Source organism: Gallinula chloropus (assembly GCF_964237585.1).
Source record: "Gallinula chloropus genome assembly, chromosome: 6".
Classification (NCBI taxonomy): Eukaryota; Metazoa; Chordata; class Aves; order Gruiformes; family Rallidae; genus Gallinula; species Gallinula chloropus.
This window is the reverse complement of record NC_140091.1, coordinates 33,152,237-33,175,086: the sequence shown is the minus strand read 5'-3', so window position 1 is coordinate 33,175,086 and position 22,850 is coordinate 33,152,237. Positions and strand designations below refer to the sequence as shown.

The window sequence follows — 22,850 nt, the reverse complement described above, 5'->3', positions numbered from 1 at the left end:
AGCATGCAAATGTGTAAAGGATGTACCAAATAAGTGATAATGGAAAAAGCCCACCAAAATAAGAAAAATTTAATTTGAGAAAACCTCCTGCAGTAGAGAAACACCAAGATGTCCTGATAAATGCTGAAGTGCAAAGCCAAACTAAAAATCAACTTGAACCCTGAAATCTGTGATGAATGGCATTGTTCTATTGCCACTGGCAGTGATTGCAAACCAAAATCACTGTAAATAATTTTCTTACAAGATTTTATAGGCTCCCAAGGCACCATCAGCATCACTGAGATTCATTAGACAGCAGCCAGAATGTATCATTCTAGGATATAACCATGACCTGAAGAGTCATCTGCAATACTCACATCGTTCTTTGATCTGTATTTTTAAATTTAATTTAAGAAATATCCCCTGCATGCAAATGCATCTCTCTGACTTTACAGGGAAATTATATAAAGCTTATATACAGTCTTTAATAAACATTTATACATTTTAAGAGAAATTTTATAAACAAAATCTATGCAGATCTCTTGTAAGTACCTACAGCACACTTTGAGGGGCCATAGAAGTAAGTAACAACTGATATTCCTTCTCATAAATGCTGCTATTCAATTTTACCTCTTCTGGGACAGCCCTGATATTAGTGAATCCCTTCCTGAAGACCACAAAGACACGACGAGCTCCACAGCGTAAAGCAGATGTTGCACAGTCAAAAGCAGTGTCTCCTGCCCCAAGTACAATCACAGTTCCATGTATTGATGGCAATGGAGAGTGACAGGCACACATCCCTGAAAGATGAAAGGAAAACCCTATTTTCAAGTAGAGAAACCATTTCTGCATGACAGCTCAAAAGGTACTTGTACTCAAAGCAGTGTAAAATTGCATCTTACAGTTTCCAAGCATGGAGTGTCACTATCAAATTATTCTGCTTCACTGAAAGACAGTTTTATTCCCATTTTTAAGATACGCTCATATACATAATTTTATAGTCAGTACTCTAAGCAGCTGCACCTTTCTATCTGGAAAGAATTCAAATGACAACACGTTTGTAAGATTGTGGGTCCTGTCACATTGAAATTAGCATTGTGAGATCTTTTTTATACAAAAAGTAAGTTTCTTTCTTACCAGATTCATTATCCTCCCAGTTAATAAAAAAGCAAACCCAAAAAACAAACCAAACAACAAAACAAAAAAAAAAAACCCAACACCTTTTATCAGATTATAAAGAATTACAGCTGGTATGTTTCAAGAGAAAACCAGCTGTTGATAGCTTTATATAATACTTTCTCAAAGTTAGTCCCCTCAGTCAGTTTTCTACAAGGCACTGACACTGTTCTGGCTAGGAGATGGCTCTCAGAGGCTATGGCAGAGCTCTCTGGCAGCTCGACAGCAGGCAGAAGGAATATTCTGATGTCAGTGATTGCTAGATTAGTCTAGGACAAACCAGCTACAGCAGTCCTCTTTGCTCATGGTAACAGGGCCGCTCCCAAGGTATCACACATCCATGTATTTGCAAGGGGAACCCCTTTTGGAGGAAGTATATTAACTAGTGGCATTCAGAACTTAATAAACTGGCAGAATATGTGCTTTACTGTGAGTCTGTTAGGTCTAATATTTAGAGAACTGTCAGAGCAAAAATAAAAAGAGGATAGAGCAGGATATAGGACAAATATATTTGATTCTAAAAGTCTATGCTTTAGAGAGCAAGAGGTGGCTACAGCTACAGACAGGCACTAGGAAAATTAAGTAAAAGAGACCATGTTAATTAACAGACAACACCAAAGAGCTATCTATTACTGTCAGTCAGAAAAGGTTAGTTCTTCAAAGTTCATCCTTTTTTTTTTTTAATTGCGGACTTAATATAAAGAGAATATTGTTACACATCCTGGCAACTCAGAGCGCTCCTTTGCAGCGCTTTAAGAGATGCAGATCACAGCACATAGATCCTCATGCAAAGCAGGCACCGCAGTGCACAAGGGCTACGTGTCAAGACAGAATCCTGACATGTATTTTTAGCCACATTATTACGAGAGGGGGCTGTTCTGCAGAATTTGTTTCCTTTGCTAATCGCCAAATGTTTTGAGTGCAGATTCTCAATCTGTTTCATTTTTAAACATCTCTCTCTTAAAAAAAAAAAAAAGAAAAACCCAAACCAAGAAAACCCAACAAACCAAACACCCTTTTCTCCCAACCCATTTGAGCTCACGTTGAGCGTACGGAAACAGACAGAATTAAGCATCTGATCAAAAGAGCAGAGAGATGGGGCAGATGGGACACAGAATTTCCCTTCTAAAATGTTTTGCATAAAATGTGGCAATAAATGTTACTTTTATATGCACAGTAATTCGCTGCAGAAGATAAATGCTTGGAATAAAATCAGTTTGTATGTAAAAAGGTGTATGTGTGGTTAAATATGTGGTCATACAGAGAAAATCACACAAGGGCACTAAGTATATACTCAGCAAACTGCAAGGAGAATTTCTGTTTTATCAACACATTGGGGAATCTAGACCACGAGGGAACACAGCACAGAAATCATAACCCTTGTCTGAAACAGTCATCTGGGGCTTATGACTTCAACATTTAGGGCCAGTGAAAGCAGCTATATTCCTTAGGGAGCAAACACAGCCATCTCTGTACTCAAAAGAAAGACAAAAAAGCATAAAACAAGGCTGGAGTTGGTGGCTATGAACTGAGCATTGTCTTATTAACTCCTGGCATATCACTGTTGTCCTGAGTCTGTAAGTTCTTTGGCTAAGGAACTCATGGTCCCTTAAATGTGCCCGTAAAACAAGCAGCACATGACTTGGGATCAAGTAAAATTATTTATCAACACTATACAATCAGCTGCTCATATGGGTTGGCAATAACTTCTTTAATGTTAGATTCCTTTCAAGATCATCTTATACATACTGTTCATATCAAGATAATTTATACAAGCGAGAAGCTTATGACATCTTTTGAATATAATTCAAAGTAACAAGTATCACTTCTTAGGGGTAATGAATTGCCATGTGCTTAGATTTTTATTTATGACTATTTGCTTTACCTAACTTTCCTAACCACATTCCTCACGCTGCAACTCACCAAGGGAAAACCCTGCCCCAGACTTGTTCACTGGGAGGGGCTTCCTAATTGGATGTGCTGCTCTGTAACCAGCTGTCCATTTTGATATATCAGTAACTGCCAATGATTTACCAAACATGATGACAACAAACAATATCACATACCTGGCTTACTTGCCATTGCTACTAGAGGTAGGAAGTCTTTAGATGTGTAGAATCCTTGATCCATGTTCAACCCATGGAACACGCTGTCTCTGTTTGGCTCTGGCAAACCTAAAATAGATATTTTAAAGCATATCAGATCTATAAGGGACATTTCACTGACCAGTATACATTTTATATTACATACACATTCCCAAAAACATCCTCAAGGCAAGCACTTTTACTAACCCTCAGATGATTCTAAAATAATATCACAAATATGACTGTAGCTTCATGATTGTAGTCTGCAGCTTATATAACTGGTGATCTTTTAATAGTACTGGCACTTGAAAATAAGGTTGTTGGATAACCTGTGTACTCATATAACTCAAACCAAAACAAATGCAAAGGCAAGGGTTAGGGAGAACAGGATACACCGGTTGCAAAAGCAGGGAAGCTACTGGGGAAGACTCCTGTAAGCTTTTCTTGTGCTGCTTTACCTGCACACGCATATAACTCTTCCTGCTGTGCAGTGTTTTTGTTCCCTTTGTTTTGAGGCATTTTTCAACACAGGTAGGCTGCAGATAATTCAAATGAGGGAACAACAAACAGCTTAACCAATGACAAGAGGAGGACAAATGGCAATGTGATGGATCTGTCCTATCTGCGAGTGTTTGTATGGCATCATTTGTTGCTACCCTTGACTGTGTTCTCAAAAACCTCAAAGTCCTTATTGGCTGACATTTATTTATAGTTATTCATAGCACACATACATACATTTTAATTAAAAGATGAGGGTGGTGAGGCACTGGCACAGGTTGCCCAGAGAAGCTGTGGCTGTCCCCTCCCTGTGTTCAAGGCCAGGTTGGATGGGGCTTTGGGCAACCTGGGCTAGTGGTGGGTGTCCCTGCCCGTGGCAGGGGGTTGGAACTAGATGGGCTTTGAGGTTCTTTCCAACCCAAATCAGTCTGAGATTCTATGAAAGTAGCAAAAAGTCTCTTCCAATTACCAAATTATCTCTCTTGTTGTTATGTGAACATTTGGACAGCAGAGAAAATCAGCCTGGCTGACACAAAAGTTAGAACATTTTTTTCCTGCAGATGCACTGATTTGTCAGGGTATTTTCAAGAGCGCCTCAACTTTCATATTTACATCTAAACCCTCACAATATTATCAAAGACTGCTAATTAATAATCACACACTGAAATGGAGGGAGTGTCAACAATATTTCCTAGAAAACACACTAGAACTGAGGAGTCCTGGGAGCCAGCAGGCTGAACTGGAGCATGCAAAGCAAGCTGCATTCCCTCCGTTCTCAGGCATGCCCAGCAGTGGACTAGTCTTTCTCCTTTCCAAGACACACTGGTATGAAAAAGCCCAGTAATGCCACATGAGTGTCAACACTAAAGTAGGACTGAACTTTGAGGAGTGCTGTAACAAGTAGGGATGGTTTAGGGCCTTTTGATATCATTGAAGCAGCAAAAATCTGTCTTATTACAGCATAAGATCAGGACTCAGTTCTAAGAAAGTTTTGAATTCTTTTCATGAGTCACATAGGAACTTTTTAAAAACTCTAGACCCCTAATGAAGTTTCTATAATACAAAAAGAAAAAAAAAAGTACATTTTTAGTTTTAACAGTTTCAGTGAAGTAAATGAAAACACGGTCTCAGTGAATCCAAAAGGCTTACAAGGCAAAAAGCAAATTGGAAATCCTCAACATTTTTGCATTTCAAAAATCTTGTGTTGTTAATCACTTTCATAATCTCTATATAGGGGAAAAAAAATCATTACTCAGTTGGTGAACACCTGATTTGTAAAACACTGATGATTTACAGTTGGATATTTAGAGAAATAAGGTTGGAAAAGACTAGCACATAGTGAACTTTAAGATCTTTGAATGCTGCACTTCCTGGGTAGACTGGAATATCAGCTAATGAAGAATGAATAATGGATATGTTAAGAGGCTGAGAAATGCTTGGTGCTAGTACAATATGTAAAATGCATTAAAGAAATTATTTTGAAAACTGAATAGATTTTATTCTGTATATTTTTCCTATATATTGTGAAACCATCGATGGAAAGAAGAATAGCTTGGGAAAAGCTCTCAGTGACTGCCTACAGGCAGAGGACAGAGTAATGCAATTATTTCTATTGAGGTATCCATAAAACAACTCAGAGGTCTCAGTTTACTCTAGTGAGAAACACTTGTCATTAGCCTGCCACGTGCAGTCTGCATTAAAGATTATCTCCTTTCTACCAAAACCCAAGGAAAAACCCTCAGAAACATTTTTTCCACTTACTCTTGCTGCTTTTATCATTTCCCTAATGAAAATTATTTTATCTCTAACAGCACCCATAATTTAGCTCCACTGGCTGAAGAAAGTAGAACCAAGGAAATGCTGCAATCTTCATGGTTCAGGTTCACCGCTAGTTCAGTGTCACTGACATCAAAGGAGTTGGATTAAGAATGCATTGGAATAAATATGTATAGCTTGCTTCATATGACAAAAAAACCCAACCCCAAACCTAAAAGGTAGTCACTATCCATGGCATTTTCTGCTATTTATTTTACTATCTTCATTAGGCTGAAAACTCCATGAAAACCAATTTTGCAATATTTACATTTGAAGGAAATGCAGGGGATTTTTCTCTTATACCTATGAACACCCAGCACAGTTTCAAGCTCTTTGCTAAGCATCTGCTGGAAGTTGTACTGGATTCTGATGTATCTCCTTCTGCTGTTTAGTATTTGGCATTGTAACGATTGCATTTCATTTTGTTAAAATACAGACATTGAGTAGTTCTTAAAGCCACCAGGCTAGCTAAGGAAGTGGCAGACAAACAGAGAAAGAGATCAAAAACTGATAAGATCCACTTTAGAGAGACACCATTTCATAATAAACAGCCACCCCACAGAAGAGCGCTTTACAGACAGATCAAATATTGATAAATACCCAACAGCCTCTCAGGAGAGAACATTTCACACACACAAAAAAAACCCCAGCTGTAGAGGAAAAATGTAGTTTCGAGCAAACAGTTTTAGAGAAGAAATAAAATTTAAAAAAACCCAGTCATCTATGAAAGACACAATTTAGGTCAAAATAATGAACCAAGAGAAATACCCTTTGAAGATAAATCAGAGAGATCCTTTAGCAAAAGGGAATTCACACACAAGTACAAAATAGCCAGGAGCCACCCAAGTAAAAATGCTTAGAAAAACATGAAGTCTCTCCCCTAGGTGTTAGGCTAAAGCCACTGGTAGTCAGGTCTCTGCAAGCCATCTAAAAGGCTTATTTATTTATTACTTGGTATTTCCTGCCCTGAAACAACCTTTCACTATTCTAAGTCTCCTGTCTTTAAATAACCTATACCAAAATCTACTAATAACATGTTTCCTTCACCAGCACTGAAGAACAACACTTCTGAAGGGTAACCAAGAGGAGGAAACCTAGAAAGACAATTCCCCAGGTGTTGTTCGGATGGACTCGGCACACCCGTACACAAGCAGAACACTGTCCACCTTCTGTAGCCAGAGCCCTGGCCTCCCTGAAGCCTCTGTCCCTTTACCTGCTGATGCCAGGGAACACACATCTGAAGTAACTGATATTCAAACCACACAATGAAGCCTCATGGGCTGTGGAAAACGGCATTTACTAAGAATAGAGAAAGTAGAAACATCATGAAAATAACAGCTTGCATGACAGATCTAGTTCAGCTTTGCAAAAACTAATCTGGGTCAGGTACAGCATAGAAAGCAATCCATCTCCATTCCTGACCCTCTGCTTTGCAAGGCCCTGCCTTTCACCTCCAGATGCCTCAGCTATCTCTCAGTAAGCATTGCTCCCTTAGTATGAAGCCGTTTTTCCCTCATCAGGTCCCCGCAGCCCCTTCTCCAGTGGGCTATACCTCAGCACCAGTGTCTTTCCCATGTCTGACATGCCATACACATTCCAAAGTTATAGCCACCATAATAGTGGCTTTGGAAAACAGACTTTAGTCTTCCATTTTTGTATATATTTGTATTTAAAGGTTATAAGCACAGCTATATATATTAGAAAAAAAATCTGCTTCCTATCAAGATACTGTACTCTCTGCTTTCACAATACTGATGCATACTAATTTTCTCAACCAGCAACATTCAGTCCATCGTCTTCACTTAAAGAGAGAGAATTTAGATCCTCTCACAATCCCCTACTCCAAATGAAATATGAACCGCTGAACGATTAGTCAGCTTGTCAGACATACAAGGCAATATGCAGGAGTGATGCATATATAGTGTAAGGGATTGGCATGCAGAGCAATGCAGCTAGTCTGGTCAGTTGCTGCACCAAATAAATCAAGGCACGTCAACCCATCAATCAGCTAAGTCTGAAGAGGAAATAAGTACTGCTGCTATTACTGTAACTATTAGCCTGGTCTGAAAAGGAAAACTGAAGTGGGAGTAAAGGCACAGCATGTCTCTCTCTCCTATTTTGATCAAATCCCCTCTCCCCAGAAACAGGAATGCGTTCTGAACCTGAACTCATTGTTTGGATTACTTAAATCTGACATGTTTGGGCAGATTTGCAGTTTCAAATGAACTTCTCAGCCAGTCTTAATAACTGACACAGAAAATAAGCCCTCTTCTTTGGTAAGGGTCAAATGTAGTTTTCACTGGCGGCTGACTGAAAACAAATCTCCAGACACAGAAAACATTGAGCTGGAGTTGAAGTGCAAACATACGGTAGCCTACAGGCTACTCTACTGCACCGTCAGATTTTCTGGTTTTCCTCACAGTGAACACTGAAAAGTTTGGTTTGCTTCATTATTAATTGTGATAGTACCACATTTTGGAGAAACTTAAGCTGGACCAAAAAAACAAATGAAGAGCTAGGATCTTTTCAAGAAATATTCCCACTTGTTGCATTTCTAGTTGTTGCTATCCTGAGAGAAGAGAGTTTTCAAGAGAAGAACTGGCTGGATTGTTTCTACCAATCCCTTACTTTCAGGTAAAAATGTAAATTCAGGATAGTGAATGCTAACTGTGCTTGAATATAGCAAGAACCATTTTTTAAGAGCCAAGAAACTCTATTTTGACATTTTTTTATAATGAAACTTTCAACTTTGTTTCAAAATGACAATACATTAACAAATTTATCCAAATTGTATTCAAAAGAACACAAAGAAAAAAAATTGATTCACTGGCTATGTACATCCTTTTTCTACCTTTTAAAACTAGCATACTAAAACAAGTATCAAACCCCACTCATCAATTTATGGAACTTTTCTTTTTTAAATGTTCTCATGTCATAAAAATATGGAGCATTAGGTAGAAATTTAACAGGTAGGGAAACCTTTCCACCTTTGGCCATATCTATGAAAACTGCCCATTCATGGACCCTGGAAAAAGAAGCCACTGAAAGCTGGTAGAAAGAGACTGATAGGAATTTTAGAGAGGGACTGACCTAGTCCGGTAAGTTATTTTTGTTAACAGTATTTGTTTATATGATAGGCTTTTCTTTTCTTAAACAGATGTGCTAAAGTAGATACAAAGCTATGATAATTGCCCTCTGAAGGTAAATTTCTGAAGTCACCATTTCCCTTCTGAAAGGGTCATTTTGAATTAACAAAATAGTTCCCATTTTGTCCCATCTCCCTGCCCTTTCACGCACCCAGTGTTCCAACTTGCTCCTTGTTATAAAAATATTTCAGATGTCACACTTCTGATAGCATTTCACACTTGCCCAGAGACTTGCAGCTACAGGTACCATATGGTCAGAGTGTGACTACAAAGGTGCATGGCAGAGAGGGAAGAACATCCTGTGAATTCCGAGTGCATAAGCATCCTTTAATATTTCTGACTGCTCTGCTCTTATTCAACAAGTCTAATTTGTGGTCTGGGGAAAGAAGATCAAAATCTATGTATTTAAAGCCATTTTGTATTATCTCATACAAACCATGAATTGCATAAACTGGACCATGAGTTTTAAGCACATTATTTTCTTAAAAGATAACAGTGAAGGAGTAAATTCTCATAACCACCAAATTTATTAGGGTTTTGCCTAGACGTGACAGAACCTATTTGTATGCAGTGGGTGATGCTCAACCTATTTGTTTATAAGTCACTTTCATTCATATCAATATTGGCAGCATCGCTGCCCATGGATCAATATTACATGATGACTTAGATGTGAACTATACCCAAATGCACTATCCAAATACGGTACCTAAGCTGTGCCCTGTAGCTCTCTGCATTAAACACAGGGTTACACCTCATGCTGTGACGCTCAAAAATGGACCAGAAAGCCCCTGGTATCTCAAGAGTTACCTGCTCTCTGGTTTTAAAGGTTTGATTCTGAAAGACTAAACGCCCAGTAAAGTTGCAAATGCTCTGCAGGTGCTCAGCCTCTCCCGAGGTCAGTCCATTAGTGATTAACACATTAGTAAATACTTTTGAGGCTTGTATTTTTTAAAGGATCTCTCTGGTTTTGCTGGAGTTGTTTTTTTTTTTTCTTAATAGTGGCAGCTTTGTTACTTCCTGGTGTGAGGTTCAATAGAGTATGTTTTCTAGGTGGTTGATTTTTTTTTTGGTTTGCTATGTATGTCGATGGAGATAAGTGTTTTAATTACTTTTTTAATGTCTATGCTTTTGTATTTTCTTCCTCTGTCTGTTTATTTCCTGCTGTTGAGATTACTGACTCGTCTCCACAGCAGGTGGCTCTTTCAAATTTGTTTTCTTTGTAAGCCTGGTAGATTTATTTTGCAATATAACTGCTCCTTTTTACTGTTTTTTATTAACAGTTTCTTTACTTCAGAAAAGGTACACTAGTAGCAAGGTTTGTAGGAGTAATTCCCCAACGATGGCTAAAGGCCTCATTCATAGAAAAAGGAAAAGGAGAAAAGTAAAAGAACTACAAGACACTTGGGTGTCTTTTCTTATCCTCAAGTTGGAATGAACACCGTACAGCGCATGTGAAAGAACACCCTTCACATGTATCAGCCAGAGCCATACACGACTGCTGCAGTGCATTCTGGCAACTGCCTATGCCCATACCACGATGCCTTTTAAAACCATCTGAAAAAAGTAGCTGAGCTGAGTCTACAGGGGTCACACCCTACTTTGTTGCTAAATTGGACATGGAGTCACACAGCAACAAGGACCTGAGCTCTGCAAATGGCACTGAAGTGACAGGAATGAAGCAGTCAGATCAGCCAGAACCAAATTTGTTCTTACAGTCAAATTCCTCTTTGAAGCCAATTGTCCAACCCCAGTTTAGATGCAGCCAGAATTTCACAGGAGCTACTCATTAGAAACTGCAGATGGGAATCACAGGCAGAGAGACGAGAATCAGTCTACATGAGTGATGGAAATTACGATTATGGCAATGTGGTCAGTGCTGCAGGTCTGAGCTTGGATTACAAGACACTACAGCCTTGTGGTCTGTCCTCAGAACACCTAGTGATCCCATGATCAGAGTACACTGACATCTGATGTCGACCACAATGTCCAAAGGCAAACCATAATTCATTAGCCCAATCAAACATAGAGTCCACCCCTACCTATGATAGAAAAAAGTCAGTTCAGCTTTTCTCAAGGCTTTAGCCTACACTCCACAGCCTACCTCTTGTCTTAATTGCTCTTCTTCATTTTATTAGGGTCAACATATGGGAGCTGCACTTTTGACTATTATTGGGATAATGCTCAAGTATGACTAAGGTAATGATCTTTAGTGAAAATCATCAGTGTTTCAAGATGATTAAACAAAGATGTGAAGAATTAATGTGGTGACTTTGCAGTTTTCACTACCTGGGAATTTGATTAGGCACAATAAAGATTTTCAACTGCCAGTTTGACTTGAACACGTATTCTCTAAAAGCACTCTTAAAATGCATACCTCAGAAGTGAAGCATACAGTATCACTAAGTGTTTTTAAAACATAATTCTTTAAAGGACACACTCAAGCAAGTGGTTCTAGGCTGGATGAAGACACACAGCTTCCTCAGGTTGGAAACTGATACTTAATGTTGCCCACATATGAAGTAATAATCAAATTGAATACACTAGGAAGTTAGATGGTAGTGCTGGTAAAAGGACTTGCTGAAATGTGAAGTTTACTATGAAGAAAACCTTATCATTGAGAAGGATGAATGCAGAAGTCTGCTTTACCTTCCCTCTGGTTCTGTTCTACTGGTATTGTTTATTGCAGGACTTAAAGCACTGAAACAGGTTGCTATGAATCTTGATTTGTAGAACGTAAGAGTTCTGTAAATTGTAATCCAGAGTAACTGAAGAAACATCTGCTGTAAAAAATAAAGTGGAATATTGCTGCAAACCTTTCTTATGTCATCTTAGTAACATTTATTATACTGGCGACAAATCTGAAAAGGTCACGAGCAAAAATGCATTTAGTAGTCTCAGTCAAATCCATCTCTAACATAAAAAAGTACCATTCAACCCAGGAAAAAAAGCTTCCTCCAGCCTGCTTACAATAGAGTGGAACTGGGTTTTTAGTCCTGGCTGGAATTCGGTGACTTCTCACCACGGGCACATGCTGTCAGTTTCCAGGAGCATCCCTGAACTGGCATAGCAGGGATGCTCAAGTTTAAGATGTGACATGCTAACGCTGTCAGAGCCTTTCCCTCTTCCACAAGTGCGTTCCTAGCACTAGCATGCCAAAGGAAAGACACAGGGGGGCTGTGTTTCCTCCAGACACCAGCCAGATACTATTTGTCAGTGTGATATAATGCACCACACTAGAGGTGAAATAACTGGCCCCAATGCTTACTTTTGTTCAATAAACAGTGCTGAAGTGAAGTGGCCACAAAAGCAAGATCATCTCCTTGAGGATTGTCTATCAGTAACTTGAAGGGGGGGGACACACATTAAAAAAAAAAAAAATCTATCATCTCAGAAACCATATGTCACAGTGAAGTGATTTTTATACAGTATAGAAAATTTGAATATGTAGAAAAGAAAGTAAAAAGAAACTGGATGGAGAGACTGGAAGCAACAGACTCCTGAAAAGAAAGCAGAAAATATGATAATAGCTGTTTGCAATAGAAACAATGTCTTTCCCCAAGCAGATTCATTATAACCTGTCTAATATACCCAGTTTATAGGCAGTCACACTGGAATACTGGAATAAATGAAGACAGTGAAAATTTACAAAGGGAAAATCAACTGTTAGCACAGAAATGATCTCTTTTTTACTTCAAAAAAATTGGAAAAATCTTGAAAAGCTGGATCAATAGAAGCTACATATGGTAAATATACAGGGAATATACAAATCTGATGGAAAGCATTCTGAAAGAAAAAGCCACAAATGCTTAGTTGGCATCATAAAGAAAAACAAATACTGGGCCTCTGCATTGTTGCAAAAAAAAAAAAAATCCACCAAAGGCATCACATTCTTCCTGTAGAAATATATGAGGAATAATTAAGTCATTAACATTCTGGACTACCACCTTTGGTCAGACCTCAGGCACTGTACAGCAAGGACATTGCAGAGGTGTACTGAGACAACATCAACTTGTACTAGCTAAAACCCTCCTGTACTTTTGATATAGCAGCAATATAACAGCTGACAGGTGGTGTCAAAGCATCACAAGTATAGTCACTGATTTTTACAATACTGTATGAATGGATGAATTGGAACAGTTCAGAATCAAAGAAATACCTCACCATAACCATTTCTCCTAAACCCACTTCTATTGCTCTGGTCCATGCTACTTCCATAGCATCCACTCTATTTGAATAGGGTGACCACAAAGCAAGAGGCTGGATAAATTACAGCTTTGCACCCTATGTAACTGTATATGTATTAAATACTTGTAAAATCCTGTCTAGAATAAAATTCCCCAAATCCCTTGCAAAACTTAACTTTCTGTTTATTCCTACTTTTAAAAAATTAACAAGGGTTCACCCAACCCTTTTCTTTTTTTAATGTAAAAGTCTGGTATAAACCAGCAATCTCTTCCCAATGCCACTGATTAAACCACTCCATTTGAAGCTTCGATATAGGAAACAAATATTATTCCCCACTTCTTTGTTAACATATTGCATTGTCTTAGGATATTAATACACTGGTTTAGTCCACATGGAAGAACAAAAAGATCCTATAAAAGCTTATTCAGTAATTACTCCCGTATCGTTCCACCTACGCTGCATTTTTGAATCACTTCAGGTAAACCATCTCTACGTATATATTTTAAAATGGTGCCTCAAAAAAAAAGGCTTCCAAACATTACTCATTTTTCTGCAGCAAAGGTCTACAACTGAAAACCTATCATCAGTGCATTCTGATGAAAAGGTAATAATTAAATCTTTTTCCCCCTTCTTCTACAGCACATTATTTGACCTATGATAAAACAACCTATCAAATTTCCATTTATTATTTCTACCTGAAGGGCTTTGCCAGCTCACACAAACATAAATCTCCATTTGTCAGATTTAAACTGTACCTGTCCCAGCTGCTATGAGGGTTCATAGCTCTTGTCCCTTAAAAATTACTGAATAGCATCAAACGACATAACCTCCCTCCAGCCTTCGCTGACCCTTGCAATCAATAATATTTGTAACCTGTATGCGTACAGCTAAGTAGAACAGAAGCCCTGCACTATCCCAGTTAACCACATTGAGCTGTGATACTAAAATCTGCTCCCTTGTGTCTCCTGTGATCAATTTTAATCTCTGGACCAAGAATAAAAGGATGCAGCCCCTTGTTTCCAAATTCATCTGAAACGGATGTTATAGATTTGTAGGTCTGCACAGGAGCTGTGGATTTAATACAACCAGCGGTTCAAGGAAAGAACACATCTCAGCTCTCATTCGTTCTCATTATCCTCAATGTATATTGGATCTTCAGAAGGCAATATAAACCACGGGCAAACACGCACATACCGACTCAAAGCAAGCTGGGTTTGTTAAAATACCATCAGGTAACAGTTAGTCGTTAGGGCTGTATCTGTTACTGCCACTGCAGGTAAGTGGAGGTCAGTTGTTCCATTATGATTACTTCGTTAAAAGGTTTATTAATAGACTGCCAATATTCATTCCTTCTGGAAATATGTCACATATAGCAAATTAAACAGAAATTCCTTAGAAATAATAAAGCCTAGTTCTGCTCCATTAAAAAGAAACAATTATTATGGAAAGAAAGAGTAATTCAGGTTTCTGAAGATATTTGTTCTCTCACCTCCAAACTAATTTTATTTAAAAGAAGGCAAATTTGCCAGCCAATTAGTCTAATTAGACAACGGTATCTGAATACAGAACAGGAAGAAAGCCACTGTAGAAACCTACTCTGGGAGAAAAAGTGCTTTCTGAATTTGTCACACTACCAGAACACATCTTTCCAGAGTTCTCGTAACTGCATATTTATAGGCTTGGCTATATCGGCTCCTCAACAGCAGCTCCAGTGCCATGAATCATCTATCAAAACATTTGAGAAGACTTTCTTACTCATTTCTTTAAAGCAACATTCTGAAGAGACACTTTCAACATGATTATACTCGTGTTCACTATCAATTAAGAAAAATAGCACACAGAGTTTCATAATTGCAGGTGAATAATAAGTATGCATCATCAGAGGCTTTATCTTCTCAGATTATCACATGCTGTGTGTCAGTTCAGAGGATGCTGCAACAAATATGACATTCCTGTAACGTGCTGGAGGGTCAATGAGCTTTCTCACTCGGGTCATTTACCCACTTCACATCAACGTCCTTATCATTAAGCACATATTTATCCGCCTTTTCCTTTTAAAAGCAACTGTAGCAAGGACTTTAATGCAAATATCCTGTTAAAGTGATATTCTCCTACACAGGTAGATTGGTTGAGAAACATTAAATCAACTATATAGCTACCCCTGCATGCTCTTACCTACTGGAAATAACAAAGCAAGGTCACACTTTGACCAGACCCTATTCTGAGTGAGGGTCAACAACAGAAAGAAACTGTAATAGTCTAAGGTTGGGTTGTTTGGTTGGGGTTTCTTTAATTCATTAATTAAATTTGCATCCCTTTCCCAGTACCAGCATATTTTATTTATTTGTTTTTTTTCCAAAGAATGTCTTTATTAGCCAATTATAGTATTTTTGTCAAGTGTTTCACATGCTGCTGCCAGGGCACTAAATCTGGCCCTTTGGGTCAGAAATACAATGCATTTGAACCTCGGATGCCGTAAGGTTACTATCAGAATGCAGACAGAGCAATGGCAGTGAAGGTCTCCAAAGGTCTCCTCAATGCCTTTGAAGTGAATGAACAGGAAGTGACAACATTGTCGCTGAAGATCATGGATCAGGTATTTGGCTTGTGGGTGCAGAGATCTGCACGGGCACACAACAGCACCCTCCTCCAAAGTTTATTCTTTTGGTAGCTAAGGAAAAAAATGCAAAACGGGAAATTCACAGTTCTTATGCTAAGCAATTAACTTTTGTGATACTTAAAAGAGGTAAGAATCTATGTCCCTTTTCAGTGCATGAAGACTCAGACATGTCCAGAGACATGGCTGTTGCAGAAGGTTAAAACTAGATGCCTGAAATTGCCTGCAGCCAATGGGGCACATACTCCCAAGATAACATATGCTTCCCCTGACACAGCATCCAACTCCTAATAGTGTTAGTCCAGCCACATGAATGTACTAGGGAGCAAGCACAAGTCCTTAATTTTGCCTTGGTGCATCATTTTGTATGTGCAGTACTACTGCGGGAAGATTCACTCCCAGAGGAGTTTCAAATGGTAACAAAAACAAGAAGCATCTGATCAATAAATAGAAAATCAAGTTACACGGTCCCAACAGGTCCCTTTAACAAGGATTTCTCTCTGAAATGTTCATGCCTGTCTGATACTGCTGCTTTTAATCCTTTCACACCAGTGGGTCCTACATGCTTGCATTAGTGCTAATGTAAAACAAATGAACATTTTATACAAGGATATCCACTCTCCCCAAGTAAAGGGGTTAATACCAAAGTAAGCTTTAGGAATGTAAATTATTTTTCCCGTGTGGCTGAAAACCTACATGAGTTATTCATTTAAAAATTATTAGCATATAAAATCATTATTATCTCTGCAGTTAATGTACAGTTCACTGACAACCTTTTGGACCATTACAATTAAGAAAGGCAGCATCTTTAATGAAGTTACAAAACACATTGTTTATTAAATAGAAAACTGTATCTTTAATTACCTTAAATATTATAATCCGATGAAAAATTATTTCATAAACCTCAAGACAAATTATGTCAGAGATGGAGTATGCATTTTGTTCCTCTATGAATCCTAAGCAGCACTTTCAATTTGCTTACAGGTTTCTGTTGTATGCAAATCTACCCTTGAAATTGCTTTCAAGTGCCTAAATCCAATGCCACCAGCATAAATTTAAGATGCAGTATCTGCTATTCATTCTTTTAAAACAGATTTAATTTTTGTCAAATGTAGATTTTGGCAGTTCTAGTAAATGCAGCTTTTCTATTCATCCTCAGGAGGTAAACTGAAAATAGGTTTTGGGGCGGGGGGGGGATTCCCAAAATCAGACTCATTGAAATTGAGACTATTTGGGGGGGTCTAATGTATTATATTATTTCACTGTCCTATTTTGAGCTACACACTGTCACTTTTTGCTGTCTGTACAGTATTATATTATATTAATTATATTCTCTTATTATCCACCTGCTTGCTGTGCTGGCCACTATCTGACAAAGGCTGAGTCCTGCACAATTAAAGAAAAAGTTTAGCTGTTCACATCATAGTTGTGCTTTGGATCAAACCCAGACCAAAGTTAGTATTAAAATGCATTGATTTCTGTATCACTAAGACAAAATTAATACATTTAGTTTTGATTATATCAACATCAACTTGCCACTAAATATTTTGACACTGTTTGGAAACCCTCAGTTAGCTATCAGACTTCCTTGGGCTAATCAATGAATCAGGAAATCACAGAGATTATCTTCAATTCCTTTACATTAAAAATGGCTCCATTCTATCTACATTGTCTTGAGCAGAAATAATCGTCCATGCAAATTGTGAAGAGACACTGAGGAGAAACAATTATTCAGGGTAACACTATAAAACTGAATTTAAAAAAGACAATGAAGCTTTTTTAAAGTTTCTGCCAGTGGTCAATAATTGATATTGCATTTTATATAATTGTAAAATATAATCATTGATAACATGATGTTTAGGGTTGAAGCAAAACCACACTGCAGATCAAAAGATCATAAATATGCTTACTTGCAGAATTAGTATAAAACTTTTGAACATGGCAATCTGTTCAGAAAGATACTTGGCAGCCTTTTGGGGCTACCTATGTGCCAGAAGAAAAACCCAGCTGGGATTTGTAGGCAAGTTGGGTAGTGAAAGTCAGGCACATTTGTGAAAGCACTCACAACAAAGTCAAGCTTTGAAAAAAGTTTCTCTGCAAAAATCTAACCTTAATTTAACCACAACACAGTTATGGACCAGACTGCACACAGTATGTGAACCAAACCCCTTCCCAAGCGTGCACCTAAATCCTCTGGATCTTCAGAATCCATACGTTGTCTTCCAGACGATCTGTATGTATGTACATTACTGATGTGCTATTTAGCAGAGAAACTGCCTTGGAGGCAAAGTACCTCAGGAGTGCCAGGAGATTTTCAGAGCAAGCCTTCTTACATATTCAAAGATGTTCAAAACACAACTCAATACGGTCCTAGGGCACCTGCTCTATCTGACCCTGCTCTGAGCTGGTGGGCTAGACTAGACCATCTCCAAAGGTCCCTTCCAACTATTTTACAATTCTTTGAAATACCTCCCAGTTGAGATCCTAACTGTAAAGATTTCTGTATTTTTTAATCTGGGATTAAAAAAAAAAAATCCCACTAATACAGTTAGGAAAAGGAAAAGTATTCCCTATCAGGGCATAAATACCAAACAGTCACAGAAAATTAAGAGGAATTGACAGGCACTTTGCCCAGGCCCTGTACCAGTCACACAGCCCTTCCAGTCAGTGCCCCTGCACAGGGATCAGGCCTGTTCTTCCTCTGTGCTACAAAGAAACAAACCTCAGGGATGGAGAACACAGTTCTCATGCAAACTCCTTCACTCCTAAACCTCCTTCCATGCTTCTGTTTTGTACCACACATACTTGTCTGCAGAAACCACACCTTGCCACTCACAGTCCCTTTCCCAGTAAGTAATGGAGCTGGGCTTCTCTTATTTAACAAAACTACTCGCTGATCCTGTCTTGTAAGAAAAAGCCAAAGACTTTAAATCAAAAAAACTGAACACAATTTTCCTCCACTCTCCCATGACTTAAGTTACTAATGTTTAAAATCAACTTCTTAAATATCACTTCGTACAGCCACGGCTGTTTGCAACATCTAAGAACAGTATTTCTACCTATGATGTAATTTTCTAACAGGTTACAACTGATGCTGCTCGATACTGCAGCTTCACCAAAGTCCATGTAAAAATCACATCGTGCAGATGGAAAATGTTGCCTTGTACATCCACTGCCCTATTGACAAAATTGTCTTTCAGAAGTTGGGCATCACTGAATCAGTTATGCTGAACCAAGCCTTTCACACCAGTATTTTTAATGATAAATTAGTTTTGCTTCACATATAAAATTAGACTATGCCTGCTTGAACACTTGCCACAGAATGACTTTAATTAACCTTAGCAATGACAACGGGTGTGAGAAACGAGAGAGACTCGGGTAAACACAATCCTCTGCTAAAAAAAATACTCTACCACTGACTTCTGCATTCCAGTAACCACCACTTTATTTCTGATTACAGTACACGTGTAATTTGAAAACAAGTACTCACATATGCATTCAAATGTAAAATCAAACCTGTATGTTAAAGGTACAGCACGTGTGATGAAAACTCTTGTCTTGATAACCCTGCACTGACAATCACATCACCAAGCATATGCACACATACAACGCCACACCTGTAGCACCAGAAAGCTCATGCCCCCAAATTTTTGGAGGAAGGGATTAGGATTGTCACAGCTCTCAAGTCTGCAATCAAATGCTGAGCTGATATATATTTATATATCAGGCAGCTGCTTTTTTTCATGGTCATCTCTATCACCAACTTAACAGAAAAGAAACATTTTCAGAGACTCACAGCTCAGGAGCAAAGTAATGAATTAAACCACATTTCAGAATATTTTAATGAAGAACCTGTTGAAGGGGCAAGAAACAAAAATGTTTCTGAATGCAGTCTTTGTGAGATAAAAAAAGATTACTATTGAGGTACCGTAGGGAAGGTTTGGGTGACTTCACTATTTACTTACTTATCTGTTTAGTCATTTACACAGAGAGTTCAGAGCACTAGTCTGAAGCCAAAAGTCCTAATTACATGGATTTTACAGAATAGGGGAATGTTAATTAATAAAAGGTAAACCATACAACAAACAAAGATCACTTAAAACCGGGAAAGAGATAAACAGAACAACGCACTCAGCAAACGGAGCTATCAGAAAGATGTCATAACTGCAATGCTCTTGACACTGAAGAAGACAGGAAGAAAACAGGATATTTAAAATTTCTGAAGCCTTGTAATTAAATGTACAAGAAATGCAACGTGCAGAATTCCTGGCTGTGCTGCAAAAGCCATAACATTTACAAAATGCAGGTAGTGATATTATAGCGGCACCTTCCCATTTCCATCGCGTGTTGAAATGCAAATCAGTCAGGCAGACAGCGAGCTATACTCTACGCTTGGCTGCATGAGTTATTTCAATACCAATAGTAACAAATAGCACTTACTGTCTGTAGTGCTTTCTATTTTCAAGGTGCTACCCAAACAGTCAACCCTCAAAATATTCAGCATCCAGATAACAGATAAACATTTATCCCTGCGCTTTACAGATGTGCAAAGAAATTTAAGTGATTTGCTGAGGACCATACATTAGAAGCAAGGTTGAGACGGCTCTTGGGCATTAACAGAATAGGATTTTAAAATGCTGGAACAGTGGATCTTTCATAACCAGAAACTTTATGGTTTGGGAAGCACACAGATTATTTCCTGCCTATGACAGTGCAAGCGCTGTCTAAACAGTTTTCTCCTTGCAATTGGAGCTCTGGTGGCACCCAGACAATCTCTGCCTTACAGAGGAATTAAGGTGCTGAAAGAAGTAGGCAATGCCCATGGAAGGCCCCTCACCATGGTCTTAGAAAGGCCTTGGAGACTGGAGGAGCCCAATGACTAAAGACAGGAATAAACCCTCCAACATCTATGAACTAATGCAAAATTACTGTTTTTGCAACTATTTTCCCCTCCTTGTTTTAAGGAGATGGATTGTATCTACCAGCCATGTCACATCATAGCTATTTTGCCAGTAACCTGTACAGAGCAGACACAGGTAGAACTGCTCATCTCGGTGAGTAGATACAGCCTCTGTCTTTGGGAAACACACGGGAAGGCTAGTATTAAAACCCTAGGAATAATACATTGTCAAAGGGTTATTCAGACAGCAAATAAAAATTAGCACCTAATTAACAGTCCCCCTATTTCCACCAACTCAACACAGAGCAGGAAGAGCTCAGCTCAGAAGCAGGTGGGTGGTGACTATTTAATGAACTGTACATTTGAATGAGATGGTCATTTCATGTCAGCACAGACAATGGCAACCTTCCTTCATGATTACTAGTTTCCACTATTTGACTTCTTTTGGACATGGCTAATTATACATTTTCTCTTACCTGTCACCTAGCAACCTCAGCTGTGATTTAATTATGTTTTGAAAAAAACCAAAATAATACATTTTCTGACATAACAATATGCATATTCTTTGAGTTGAATACTTAATGTAATAAAAAATGATGCAAAAATCCTCAAAGTGCACACATTTACACATCTGTCAACTTCTTACAGATGACCAGTCAGGAGAGGTATTTTTATAGTATTTCTAAATAATTAATTTATTATTTTTTCTAAACTTTAGATCTTACTTATTTGCTATATGTTATGTATTATTTACTTATTTGCTATACGTGACAAATAATATTTTACAGAGAACAGGAAGGATCCAAATTCAGCAAAATATATCTATTCCATTTACTCTCTCTTTAAAGAAAAAACTGACATCTACGTCATCAAAAGAAGAAATCCATTGAAAATGCAGCTAAAATAGTTAAATGAGCTTTTTGCTTTATTTTAATCCTTTCCATTTTTATCATCTTTATGGATACGGTTCATGTCTTTCAGCTTTTATTTCTCCAATTTGCTTTTTCCCCCCTCTGTTTCTGCATTCTGTTATATCTAATTTTTCTTCCTTTATATATCCTTATATTTTTCAGTTTCATTTCCTCCAAGAGACATTTTTCTTGTTTGCCTCCCCTTTACCCACTATTTTTTTTCCAACTCTCACTCATTTTTTACAGGGTTTTCCCCTTCAGCCTTTCTTTTCCAGGCTCACACTGCCAGCATTGTCTCTGCATCAGCTGAAAGCAACAAGACTCAAACACCACTTGCCTAGGGGCCCAGGGGGTTGTCAGCTACAAGATGCTTTGGGGGAAAATGTTTTCTTATAACTTAGTTACATCATTGCCTTAAAATATACCAGGAGAACTTAAAGCATTGCAGGTTGCTTCTTTAAAATATAGACAATATGTGCATAAAAAAACCCAACATCCTACCGAACATCACAAAAACAAACAAAGCTTTTCCTAGCCAAGTAGTAAGACTAGGTGAGAAGTAATACCTTGCATTTGAGGACTTCGAAATTTTTTCAACCTGTAGATCACTGCAAGGGATTAATGAGGTTGTGGAACCAACTCACTGAAGAAGTTAGGATGTTGTAACAGCTGTATATGGCACAATCTGTTGTTGGCTACTCTATTGTAGACAGTGTGGTGAAGGCATTAACTTACCAGTGAAAAATACCATATATATTTTGGCAGATATCCCATTGATTTAAAATACTACAACAAAAAGATACATAGCTAATTTTATATTATTTTTTTTCTGCATAAACAAAGTGCTTTGAGCAGTTTTTCTTGTTTCAGTATCACAGGTTTATTGCCCTGCAAGCATTTACACTCACACTGAAGTCCACACACAGTACGTTCAAGTGGTCTCTTCACACTGTCTATTGAGCTAAACTTGGAGTCAAGACCAAGCTGGCTCCCTGTACAGAAAGCAAGCTCACCCTCAAACAAACCTTGTTCATGCACCAGTCAGTCAGCCAGGCCAGGAGCGTGGCGTGTGTAGTCACAGCAGACACTGCATCAGCGCTATGTAGACATAACCACAAATGCCAGTGGAATTACTTGCATTGTGTAAAGTGAAGTCGCTGCATAAGCTCTTGTGAGAATGAGGTTTGACGTTGTTTTTAACATAAAAACATTTCACACAACTCCTCCCATACTTCTTAAAACTGCATCCCTAATTATGGAGTGTGGAGATCTACTATAAGTGATTGATGTTGTTTTGTATGTTGTTATGGAAACAAACCAAGTAGGAGTCTCTGCTTTGCGTATAGAATTTTGAGTCAGATTTTACAGTAAATAACTAAGCTTTCCAGTGTATAAGCAACAACACCATATGGCCATTAATCTCTACCCAAAGACTATGTCCTCACTTGCCACTACTTGTTAAAATTAAGGTCTTTCCAGGAATAGAGTAAAAATCAATGGACCCACTCCATCCTGTCACCGGCCAGTGAGCAACAAAAT

At 38.2% G+C, this 22,850-nt stretch overlaps 1 protein-coding gene across 1 annotated transcript in view; it reads right to left on the bottom strand.

Moving 5' to 3' along the window:
* Positions 1-22,850, bottom strand: part of DPYD (dihydropyrimidine dehydrogenase) — a gene marked incomplete at its 5' end in the record, with an annotated part of 351,370 nt that overhangs the window by 185,061 nt on the left and 143,459 nt on the right. Inside the window, 2 exons of the mRNA XM_084266073.1 lie at positions 610-779; positions 3,222-3,329. Of these exons, the coding sequence (XP_084122199.1) occupies positions 610-779; positions 3,222-3,329 (278 nt within the window). The remainder of the gene's footprint in view (positions 1-609; positions 780-3,221; positions 3,330-22,850) is intronic.